Source organism: Lacerta agilis, chromosome 6 (assembly GCF_009819535.1).
Source record: "Lacerta agilis isolate rLacAgi1 chromosome 6, rLacAgi1.pri, whole genome shotgun sequence".
In the NCBI taxonomy this organism is placed as follows: Eukaryota; Metazoa; Chordata; class Lepidosauria; order Squamata; family Lacertidae; genus Lacerta; species Lacerta agilis.
Window position 1 is genome coordinate 82,688,324 of NC_046317.1, and position 12,733 is coordinate 82,701,056.

Genomic DNA, 12,733 nt, shown 5'->3' on the forward strand with positions numbered 1-12,733 from the left:
CAAATGTTTGGCCTTTTCATTATATCCTGAACCCTCCACCTTTCCTTGAAAACTGAACATCTAATTCTGACATAAGTGTTCTGGAGCACTTGAAATCTTTCTCAATACTAAAACATTTAAGTTGGTCACAGTACAATAAGGTATGTGCTTCGACATCAATTCTTCAACACAGTGATCCTGAGAAAGCTCTGCATACTTAAACATTTAGCTCTGGACCATCTTTCCATCTTGCCGCTAGATTGAGATTTATTAGCAAGTGTTTATTTCTTTGAAGTTTAAAATTATACAAAGTTTAGCTTTTTTTCTTCCTCATTACACCAGTTCATAAAAGTTCCACAGTTAACAGATTTACAAGCTAAGCAGTGACAATAATTCTTTGTGAAAGAGTGGTTTAGGAAGGATAGGAACTTGTGGCTTTCCAGATGTTGTTAGACTCCCATCACCTCAAGTCAGTATGGCCGATGGACAGGGAAGATGGGAGATGGAGTCCAACATCATCTGCTGGCTTCTCACACCTGGTTTAGCGGAAAGCAGAAGCTTGATATTCTGGTTCAGCTGCTGTCTGCCATTGCAGTCATGTATCTAAACAGACAGATGCACATGTGGAGTAATCAACAGCCTTCTGGATCTACACAGGCATTTACTCTTCTGTTTCATTGTAGACAGGTGGCAAGATTCTCCTAGAGTTGGCCTTAACCCATGGGTGCGCTATTATTTCTTTCAAGGGAAGCCGCCGGGAAGGTGTACGGTTGAGTACTTTGGATATTAGGTCCTTGGCTCCATCTGACACCCAAGAGGGGAATGAAAAGTTAACCTGGGAAGAAAAGAATGTTTTAAGTTACATTTTCTTATGAAGCTAGTTGTGTCTTCTGCTTTTTTTTTTTAAGCAACTTGAATGCATTACCCTAGTGCCAGTTTATCTGCTTCTCCACCCCTTGCAGCTTTCCTATCTGCACATCAGCTTTGTCCTAAGATGCTCATACTGTTGGACAAGGACATTGTCAAGTCTGTATCTTGTTCAGCACCCCTAGAAATAGGGTTATGTTAACAGCCATCCGTCAAAGGGCGACCTCTCTGTTATGTACTGAGCTGAATCCTAGAACAATAGGATCCAGAATGCAGCAGTCTGGTCTGCAGGAGCCACCCAATCCAGCTCCAGGTGGAAGTGAATCAGCGACCTGATTGGCCTACAGGAGCAGCCCAGAATCAGCCAATCATGCGAGGCCCACTGTGTAAATAATGTATATATAGCAGACATTTTGGGGAAAGATTCATTCTTTGCTACTACGAGCTGAATAAAGAGCATGAAATTCACACTCGACTCCGAGTATATTTCATGTCGGGGGGGGGGTATCGTCAAGGTATAAAAGGTAAAAAAAAGGTAAAGGACCCCTGGACAGTTAAGTCCAGTCAAAGGCGGCTATGGGGTTGCAGTGCTCATCTCGCTTTCAGGCTGAGGGAGCTGGCATTTGTCCACAGAGTATTCCGGGTCATGTATATGTACCAGCAGCCACACGCTAGGCATGTGCATTCACTAAACAAGCAGTACGCACACTCAACAGACACGAAGTCTCTCAGAACTCTGGTGTACACACACATTTCTTGCTCTTTCCACTCCAGCGTTGGGGGCAGGAGGAAACCCTGCCTTTTACTCTTTAAAGAACAGGCAGAGGGCTCATTTTCAGTCTCAGCCAGGGGTCAGCAATGTGTGGACCATGGGCTGGATGTGGCCCACGAAGACTGTTTTACTGGCCCACGAGCTGCCTCCTAACCAAGCTACCTGCTTGGCGAGTCCCGCCCCCATGCGCCAAAGCAGTGCAGCGTGGTGACTCACCGAGCAGCACTGGAAATCGCATCTGTGCATGCACAGATACCGGAAATCAGGTCCGTGCATGTCCAGATGCCGAAAATTGCTTCTGTGCAGGTGCAATTTTCGGCGTCTGGGCATGCGCAGAAGCAATTTCTGGCTCGGCAGACATGCGCAGGCACGATTTCCAGCATCGCGCTGCACCAGTCCGGCCCACAGACTATCTCCGTGGGAGTGATCCAGCTCATGGCTGGTAAACCTTGCCGACCCCTGGTATTAGCACTGTGGCACTAAGATCTGAGATCAAAGAAATTATCTAAAAAGTCAGCCAGAGGGCTCTTTTATTTCCTAATCGGGAGATTAAGCACTCTGTTTGCTCTTTAAAAATTGCTCTCTAAATAATAAAGGCTGTTACCTCCTGACTAGATTTTGAGGAAAAGCATCAGGGGCTGGCAGGCCACATGATCTGGCAGGGTGGGGACAGACCTTGATTGTGGGTTAGCCACCCTGGCTCATGGCTTTTTAGCTTGATGCTATAACCAAATGTGCCCATTCAAGCCTCAAGAATAAACCATCAAGATTTGGCCCCAAGTTTCAAAATTGTAGATTGCAAATTCCATTTAATCTCAAAGCTTTTTGCTCAGAAGAACATACCTGTTTTATTCTTCTGAAAGTCTCCATCTGCGTTGGTGCTTCAAATGGCGCATATCCTGCAAGACACTCGTAACAAAGGACACCAACGCACCACACATCAACATTCTCACTGTGTGGACTCCCCTCTATCATTTCTGGAGCAAGGTAGTCTGCAGTGCCACAGAATGTTGTCCTCCTAATTATTATTTTTTAAATGGGTTCAGTTTAAAGTGTCAGTTTAAACCCAGTTTAAAATGGGTTCACTTTTAACAGGACACATTCTCCCAATCAAAGCATGAATTTTACTGACCCTGTTCTGCCTTTCACGGCTGCCAAATACACAGTAATTTAGCAGGTGAATTTTTTGTTCACATGAATCTTCCTGACAGTACTGAATTCTTAAATATATATATATATATATATGTATACATACCTAAGCGATGGAGCATGCACTGACCACCCAAAGTCTGCCAACTTCAGCTCCCCTCTTAATCCTAACAGGAGGTTTTCTGGTTTAATATCTCTATGGATCACTTTCAGAGCATGGCAGTACATCAGAGCATCAGATATTTCTTCCATATACTGTAGATGTATGATGCACATAAAATTAAAAAAATTAATTAATTCTGGCTGTCAATAGCAGAAAAAAAATCCCTGGAATAGGGTGTTGCACAGGAGAGTTACAAGGGCAAAATAGAGAGGCCTGGAGGGCTATATTTTGTCCCGTGGCGTAAGGTACGGTACTTGACCATTGCCTGCAATGCTCTGACCCCACCCACTTGTGATTTGGCTCCACCTACCACTGGTAGGCAGACTCCAACCTCAGCCAAGATAATGTGGCTTTCGGAGATTCTCATCCTTAGGCTAGAACTTCATTTGGAGAGCAGCTAATGGGGTCTGGAAGTAAATATTAAATTCAATGCACCTCTTCTCAAAAGGAATCTCTTTAGCCCACTTCCTCAATTGAAACAAAGACATAAGAAACTTAAATCTGTGGTCACAGGGGATGACCTTCAAGTCTGCTGTGTCTGAAGTTTGGGTGCAATTCAGCTTGCAGAAAGAGGTTTGTATGGAGTTTGAACAGATAAAAGGACCTCCAGATTCCCAGACTATCCCTGTACTTTTAACCTCTTTGCTAACCTCCATATGCTTTACAGTTTAGATTGATACATTTTAGGTTGCATCCTGTTTACAACTTCTTTCTCACACTTGCATTGAGTATGAGGCCATCCTTGATGTATCTTCTGAGAGCAAAGGGGCAAGTATGGCTTCTTTGTTTCTCCAACTAGTTAGTTAGCTAGGACTATTCCTTTCCTTTCCAGAATGTCCTTCTGTTAATAAGCATAAGCTCTCCTATTTTATACTCCGTCTCAGTCCGATTACCTTCCAATGAAAGGCATGCTCTTATCTCACTAAAGGCAACTTCTACTGTCGCATAAAAACTCCATATGCTAACAGGCTGGACCTTAAGCACTGGTGCAATGGGCTATGCCATCCTTTATGCCCAAATGTCCTTCTCTCCATCTCTGCAAGCAATGGCTTGGTTATTTCACAATGTTTGGGGCCAGTCAAAGCTGCTTCAACATCATAGATGGTATGTTGGTTTGCAGCTGCAGAACCAAATCAGCAGAAGACACAGACAGACACGCATACACGGGCTTGGCTTTGCTCTCCTCACAATACATTTACCTACTGGTACTAGGCTTTCTTTAAGGAATATGCACACCCTCTGAGGCGTAGGTGGCGCTGTGGGTTAAACCACAGAACCTAGGGCTTGCTGATCAGAAGGTCGGCGGTTCGAATCCCCGCGACGGGGTGAGCTCCTGTTGCTTGGTCCCAGCTCCTGCCCACCTAGCAGTTTGAAAGCATGTCAAAGTGCAAGTAGATAAATAGGTACCACTCCGGCAGGAAGGTAAATGGCGTTTCAGTGCGCTGCTCTGGTTCACCAGAAGCGGCTTAGTCATGCTGGCCACATGACCAGCTGTATGCCGGCTCCCTCGGCCAGTAACGTGAGATAAGCGCCGCAACCCCAGAGTCGGACACGACTGGACCTAATGGTCAGGGGTCCTTTTACCTTTACACCCTCTGAGGCACATTAGGCCAACAAACAGGGTTGGCTCACCCATGAGGTGGACAGAAGCAGCCACCTCAGGTGACTGAATCCCCAGGTGGCAAAACGGGAAAGGCTGCCCCACCAATAAATACTGACTACTCCAAGCTCACCAGCCATATGTTCTATGTTTTGCATTACTTCATCTCCAGCCAGCTTCTCGCGTAGAGCAGTAGCCTTTGCATTTGTACTCACAGTGGCTGTTCTGATGTCATCAAAGTGTGTTTTCTTCTGTAGCTCCTTGTACAATTCTCCTCCTGGAGCATATTCCAACATCAGAAAAACCCGGGTCTGGTCATGGAAGTAGTTATACATCCTTAAGATATTTGGGTGTCTAGGCAGTTTTTTTGTTTAAAGGAAAAAAGGAGAGGACCTGTGGTTTAGGTCACATAAGGAGTAAGCTGCTGTGAAAGGTAGACAAATGAATGTACTAAGCAGATTCCCAAATTGCCCCATCCAGGAAGAAGATGCTATTGAGATACAAGTTGAATTTGGATCACTCAATGCATGCTGCCTTCGAAGCAAATCTCCATTATGTTCAGTGGGGCTTACTCTTAGGCAGGTGGTGGGCATAAGATTGCAGCTGCAACTAAGGGTGCAATCCTATGCACCAACCTGGTGTCCTCCAGATGTTTTGGACTACATAACATCTACATAATGTTTCAGAGGTGATATTGAGGCTTTCCAAGTTTTGACAGATTTAGCACAGAGCAGGTATGCAGACCGCGTGACCCTCTAGATCTTGATGGACTATAGTTCCTCACCATGCTTGACCATAGCAAGGTTCCTTAGCTCAGTGGTAAGCATCTGCACTGCATGCAGAAGGCCCTACCTTGTTGCTGTTATGATGATGATGATTTAATTAATTAAATTTGTTAGCCGCTTTTTCTTGCCCAAGGAAACACAAAGCAACTTACAACCAACCAACTCACCAAACCACATAGATACATTAAAACGGGGGGGGGGGGGGACCAGTGCCTAGCATCTTCAGGTGGGGCTAGGAAAGACTACTGTCTGAAACTTCAGAGCTGCTGCCAGTTAACACAGACATAGTACTGCATGAATCAATCAGAGTTGGAAGGGACCCCCAAGGGTCACCTACTCCAACCCTCTGCAATGCAAGAATCTCGGCTAAAGCATCCATGACAGATGGCTATCCAATGGTCTGACTCTGTATGAGGCAGCTGCCTATGCATTCAGTTGCTTTACCTGAGGTGACTTAAGATTTCTATTTCTCTTCTGAGCTGGTGCTCTAGCTGAGATTTTTCTAGCAATGATTTGAAAATGACTTTCAAGGCCAAGATGAAGTGAGTCTTTTTCTCCCGGGCCAAGTACACCGCTCCAAATCTCCCCTTGCCAAGTGGCTTGCCAAATTCAAAGTCTGAGGTGCCCCACATTTTCCTGTAAATCAAAGGGGGCAGTTAAAATCAATCACTAAACCAAGAGAAACATACATTTCCTTTACCGGCATGATAATATCGGGATAATCCCCATCTCTGATGCAGCACTGCTGCCCTCCAGGATCATGAGCCCACATGAATGTGCTCAGGGGCAGGTTGGCCAATGCGCTCAGTGACCATGCTCACGTCATCTGCACAGGTGTGTAGCATGTAAAGGGGAAGAATTCTGAAGACTTGGGCTGAGGTGTCACAGGTAGTCCAAGCAGGGCGTGCTGGAGTAGACTGACACGTAAATGCAAGGCAGTTTTCTTATAACTGATTAGGGGCATTATGATTAAAATATGCCACTGAGAAGATTAAACAAACATCCATCAATATATTGCACCTGTAAAGAAACTAGAAGAAAGGCGAAGGTTGACAAAAGGTACATAACCACAGAAAAAGTTCTAATTTGGTATCAAAGCCATTCTTAACTGCAACATGGCAGAAGATTCCTCTAGTGTAATAGTCATCACCAGACACTTTCAAATAGTTACCTGGGAAGCAGAGAACCAGAGTCACGTTTGGCATTTGCTTGAGATGCATTTTCTTGAGATCCATTTTCTTCTGCAATAACAATTGCACCAACTTAGAGGCATGATGTGATGGGCAGTAGTTATGGATCTAGTTAAAGTACTTTTCATGTAACTGAATTGCTGTACAGTGGACCCTCTGGATACGAATTAAATTCATTCCGGGGGTCCGTCCGCAACCCAAAAAGTCCGTAGGCAGAGGTGCAACTTCTGCGCACGCACATGGCGTGATTGAGCGCGCATGCGCGTGCAGTTAAACCCGGAAGTATACACTTCCTGGTTTGCCATGTTCGTAACCCAAAAGTTACATATCCAGAGCGGTATGTAACTAGAGGGTCCACTGAATACTTAACAAGTACTTTTTCAAAAGCTGTTCAAACTATGTAATTGAACTGCATTTGTTGGTCCTTAACTAGCATAATTTAAGAATTATTTTCCTCCATTTGGGAGGGGGGCAAACTTGTTTATGTAACTCGCTATCATACTGAAAGCTCTGTATAACTACAAACAGAAATACACAAAATCAGTCACTAAGAAGAAAACAAGCATGTTTGAAATTATCATGAAGCTAAACTGACAATATCGTCATACAAAAAGCATTCATAGATATTCCCTCAGAGGCAAAGCCTATATATGCTTTAAATCATCAAAGTGCTGGTACAAAGTGCAATCTACAAAGTGCAAAATACAAAGTGCCATATAATGTTCAGTATAATGTTAAAGATGGTATTGCAAATGTCTATCAGACGCGTGGGCCCATCCTTTAACATTATACTGAACATTATATGGAAATATCTATGAATGCTTTTTGTATGATGATATTGTCAGTTTAGCTTCATATTAATACAATTCTTCCAGTGATATACACGGTTTTGTATTTTATCTGAGGTACAGTTACCGTGACTGTCTGTTGTTTTTACTGTTTGAAATTATCAGCTGAAAGGTGTGGCGATCTCCACCCCTTCCATGACTACCACTTGTAGTTGCTCTGCCTACAATAAACACACACACACACACACACACACACACACACACACACACTGACATAGCTTTATAAATGCAATCCAGGTTGCCCATGTTTGCTGCTTCACACTCAGCATATCTTTTCATGGTGTTTTTCTACATAAGCAGCTAAGGAGTTCTTGTTTCAATTAGCTTTATCAAGCGAATGCAAAAATCTAAATTACAAATGTTTCTTCTCCACAAACAGTGCAAGAGGCTCCAAGGTGATTTAAGCCTCTCGAGGAAACACTAAATTGCACTGCAGTGGTTTTGCAAAAGCATTACAAACCAAACATTACTGTTAATATGCTGGAAGGTATAACGTCGTTCCTCTGCTTACAGGATTGCTATCGTAAAACACAGCTTAAGAGAGAAGGGAGCAATAAGGAAATCAGTGTACTAGCACATAATTTTGTACTAAAGGAGGAGAGAATTAGAGAATTATAAAAGCAATCAAGACAGAAAAAAAGATCTCCAGTTCTGGAAAGAACTAGTAAGTGCAGCACTAAGAACACAAGGAGGTAAGAGTGCTGGATGAGGCCATCTATTTCAGCATCTTGTTATAGGAAGCCTGCAAGCAGGACCTGAGGGCAACAGTACTCTCCCTTCCTGCAGTTTCCAGCAACTGGAATTCAGAAGCTTACTGCCTCCAATAGTGGAGATTGAACATAGTCATCAGAGTTAGGAGCCATTGATTGCCTTATCCTCCCTGAATTTGTCTTTTCCTTTGTTAATGCTATCCAAGTTGCTGGCCATCACAGCCTCTTGTGGGAGCAGATTCCATGCGCTTGGGAAACAGGACAGCAGAAAGATATCCTAAAGACATTAGGAAGCAGAAGAAGAGGAACAGAGCCAAGAAACGCAAGAGTGGACCTAAAATTTCCCACACGTTCCTCAAGAAAGGAGTAACTAATTCATCTTGCCCCTTGCCCATGAAGCACAAAGGAAGCCATCTTTTCCTACTAAGTCTGGGGCCTATTGGGATGAGAGGTGGAAGTTGCATCATAAGGTGGAGGAAGCTCAGGCAGAATGAGGCAGTTACCTCAGGAAGCTTATTTTGAGTATCATGAAAAGGCAAATTGCTCATTATTTCGTTTATTGTGCCCCCAATGAGATACATTTATGGGATTCTCTGCTGCAAAGTGCTGAAATAACTTTTTCAGCCATGACATTGATGCAACTGATTGCTTCTGCTACAAAAAAACATGGCATGATGTCTCCATATTGCTTAACGGATACAAATGTCACTCATTGATAGCCACTCCCCCAACGAAAGGTGGTAGGGCTAGTGGGGGTCTAACATGTTTCATCTCCACAAAGTTGAATGCAACTACAGCAGCCATGATTCCATGCAACCCGTTTGCAACTGCTGTCTTGGTTATAGTTCTGAAAGTATGTTTATTGCCGATTAATGTCTACATACCACCTTGTCAACAACAACAACAACAGCAAAACTACTGTAAATGCTATCTGGACAGAACTAGAAAATTGTATACAATCCCTCGAATCCCTATGTCCTACTGCAGTGTTTATCATTGCAGGGTATTTTAATGCATGCATGGGAGTCAACAGTGTAAATTTGTACACCCATTACAATCAGATTCTGGAACCAGATATTTACTTTGCCAGAGGTACTTCCTGTCTGTCTAAAGATCATAGATGTAATTATTCAGAGCTTTGTTTAGCTTAAGTTGTGAGGCGGAGGGACTTGCTAATATTAAATGGCTTGATAGAGGGAGATTGGCCCGGGGAATATACCCACTTTACAAAGCATGGAAGCAGTGTGATAGATTATATTGTGACCTCACAATTTGCATATTAGTTTGTCATGTAGTTTGAGGTGGGCATAATATTGAAAGTGATCATTTACCTCTAACAATGGTACTAGTAGGCCCAGTATTTAACAATTCTTCCACAAAATCTCAATCTGTAATGCAAATTTAGGTGTGACTGTAGGCAATAGTATTAAGTACTCAATCTAGCCCTGACCCACCTTCTTCATACAGATAACTTAAAGGCTATTCAAGATCAATGGAATCTCCCAGCTGGTTTGACAAAGAGTGCAAGCAAGCTAAAAGCCAGCTGAAGAGAGTTTACTGTAAATATAGGAACTCTAATTTACCCCTCTTAATTAATGAATATGTTTCCCTCAGACAGAAGCATAAACTTCTGCTAAGATGGAAAAAACAGAAAGCCTCTCACGATAAGGACATCTCCCTCTTCTGGCGTACAACTGGTTGGTGGAAGGTTCCATTTGTTATTCCACTTCTGACAGCAAAATATCTCAGGCCAGCCCAGAGAGCTTACCAGGATACCCAGCTACAGCTCTGTCAAAACTGAATGGGATGCAGAACAGCATACAATATAAAACAGCAGGCAACGTACCTTTTGGCTCCAATCTTCCTTTGTCTTTGTTGAGTTGTTTTCTTACAGGCGTCTGCTGTACCGCTGAGCTGGCCATCTTTGGCTTAGGAATAAAAGCATAAAGGGATGAACCAAGAGATTACCTGGTTGCCTATGAAAACAGGATGCTGGACTGGATAGGACTTTGGCTTGATCCAGCAGGGCTCTTCGTAGACACCTTCTCCAGGGGCCATTGACTTTTACTTTAGCACTAATTACAGGATAGTATAATCCACTGCACTCGAGGCAACTGGATGGTTTGGGTATGGATAGCAGGCTGCGTAGCATACAGACAGCTCTGTTCTCCAGACAGGAATACCCAGGGGGCTTCCTCTGCCTGCTCCCAGCATTTGCTGCTTGGGAGGACTGTCTCAGTTTGCCAAATGGTAGGGATGCCCCTGCACCAACTTGTCTGGAATTTGGGTTGCTATACAGTGGTACCTCTGGTTGCGAACAGGATCCGTTCCGGAGGCCCGTTCGCAACATGAACAGACCGCAACTTGTAGCGCCGTATCTGCGCATGTGTGCAGTGCAATTCCGTGCTTCTGCGCATGCCAAAACCCAGAAGTAACCCATTCCGGTACTTCCGGGTTCGGCGCATTGAAATCCCGTAGCGAACGCAACCAAAGGTATGACTGTATGTTGGAAGTTTGGTACTTGGGCAAGGTCCGATACACCTCAGAACCTGAGACACAAAGAGCAAAAACTTACAATTTCTTCCTGAGCGGAGCTTTGACTGTCACAGCAGGCTATGCTGGGCTTCCAATGCAGGAAGAAGGAGCTACACCAGGAAAAAGTAAAAAGTATTGTGGCATCTTACAATAAAGCCTTGCTAATTTATTATCACACACATTTTTGAGGACCGTTTTTGAATCACCTGATGTCATGTCACATGACATTAGGTGATTCAGCTTTAAAAGAAAAACGGAGCAGCCTCTAAATGCATTCCAAAATCTTCCTTTGTAGTCCTGGCTTTGATTCATGCCCCGCTACCATGATTCCTACTAAAAGGAAGCCCCACTTTGGGCAGGGATTAGCTGCCAATTCCAGTTCCTATTCCTGCTTGCAGAGACACAATCAGAAGTTCACTCTAAGGCTGCCACTTGTTCATCTGAGCCACACCTTTACCTGTCCTACACCTGAGATCAGAGATATGCGTCAGATGGGAGCATTGGGGGGGGTGGCCATACATCCCAAATGCCTGAGATTGCCCAGACCCAGTCTACACTGACCAGCAGTGTCTCTGCAGGGTTTCAGGTGGAAGTCCTTCCCAGTGCTACCTTGGAGATGTTTGGGAGAAAAGGTGTTGACTCCTAGTGACTGAAGCAGTTTTGCCCCCCCCCCAGTACTTTTTGAGGGGGCCAGCCCCTCTCAGTTTTCAGAGGATGTTCAGCTCTGCCTCCAGCTCCATGCAATATTGCGTTGGGCCCTCTCAATCCTCTGGAGAAGCTGGTGCCTCTGCCTAGGACTCTCAGACCTTTTACATTCAAAGCAGTTGTTCTAGCACTGAGCTACCGCCATTCCCACAACACTTTATATTTTTGCTGCATTACATCAACACTGCTACCACTCTGGGAATTGCCACAAAGGAAGGCACCAGGTACCTATACCTGTATGGAGTAGAAATGCATACCATTGTTGTATGGAACAGGAATCCACTGATTTACCTTCTTATTTAAATCAGCTGAGGCAGGATGCGGAGTGAGAATCTGGTTAATACCCCTAACAGTTTATATACCCTCCTTGTTGAATGGGAACTGGTTCAACTGCAATGATGTCTAATCCCAGGCAATTGAAAGCCCATCACATAAAACAAGCAAATATCAGCACCAAAAACTTTTCAAAATGTATCATGCAGAAAGCATTCAAATATGTTTAAATTAACATCCTTCAGAAAGTACTTGTTCTCTTAAAATCTACAGAGCTAGGTTACTTGGCATAGCACCCTCCACCACCCTCGCAACACCTATATTCACAGTTCATTACCTAATAGACCAAACCAATTTGCAGAGTTCTTCGCAACTCCAGAAAAAAGCAGGATTTCAGTAGCAGCCTTAGCGCAGGCTTTTTCTAGAGTCACTGTCCTATGAGCTCAGGCCTTTCTGCACTGGAAATGGATTCAGGTGCAAAGACTGGAGCCAAGATGAATTCTTAAAGTCACACAGTTTCTGGGAGTTGAACAACTAGGTGCAAAGGGTTTCAAGGCTCCAATACCTTTGATACAGGGATGGGTAAGCTACAGCTCCCATCATGTCTGACTGTTGGACATACCTGGCTGGGGCAGAGGGAAGTTGGAGTCCAACAATATCTGGAGGGGCTGCCCAGATATTGCCTTAAATAAAATTCATAATATAGCTACCAGTGGTACTGCCTCAAAGTATGGAATGTTCTTTGGCAGGGCTGTAAATCAAACATGACTGTGATGACTTCGTTAAGTAAGAGGTCACAGGTTCCCACCCCTATTTCACTTGTTATGTAAATGACATAATTTTTATGTGCCATAAAAGGGTGTGGAGGGCAACAGCAGCTGTAATTCTGCCCTCCTCCCAACCGTCTGCAACTTTTAAAGGTACAGGGAAACTGTCCTCCTTCACATTTAATCATCCTTGCTGACTCATCGCAAACCTTGTTCTTGAAAGCATTTTTTTTTTAAAAAAGGTCCATCTGGGTGAGTGGTGAACATGCAAATTTGCTGCTTGTTATACAGTTCTGCAGGGACGCGGGTGGCGCTGGGGTCTAAACCACTGAGCCTAGGGTTTGCCGATCAGAAGGTCGGCAGTTCGAATCCCAGCTTGGTCCCAGCTCC

The 12,733-nt window shown here is 44.1% G+C and overlaps 1 protein-coding gene across 3 annotated transcripts; it reads right to left on the reverse strand.

Moving 5' to 3' along the window:
- Positions 1-507: 507 nt before the first annotated feature.
- Positions 508-12,017, reverse strand: LOC117049051 (aurora kinase B-A-like). 3 transcript variants are annotated; one of them, XM_033153647.1, is made up of 9 exons: positions 11,914-12,017; positions 10,639-10,708; positions 9,910-9,985; positions 6,487-6,556; positions 5,760-5,951; positions 4,746-4,884; positions 2,874-3,022; positions 2,462-2,636; positions 508-814 (listed from the first exon to the last, which is right to left on the reverse strand). In XM_033153647.1, exons 3-9 carry the CDS (start codon positions 9,983-9,985, stop codon positions 641-643), a joined length of 975 nt encoding a protein of 324 aa, XP_033009538.1. In that variant the 5' UTR covers positions 10,639-10,708; positions 11,914-12,017; the 3' UTR covers positions 508-640. The 3 variants fall into 3 exon arrangements, with proteins under 3 accessions (XP_033009538.1, XP_033009537.1, XP_033009539.1); XM_033153646.1 differs by lacking the exon at positions 11,914-12,017 and adding an exon at positions 11,538-11,605; XM_033153648.1 differs by lacking the exons at positions 6,487-6,556; positions 10,639-10,708; positions 11,914-12,017 and having other exon boundaries at positions 9,910-9,984.
- Positions 12,018-12,733: the final 716 nt, after the last annotated feature.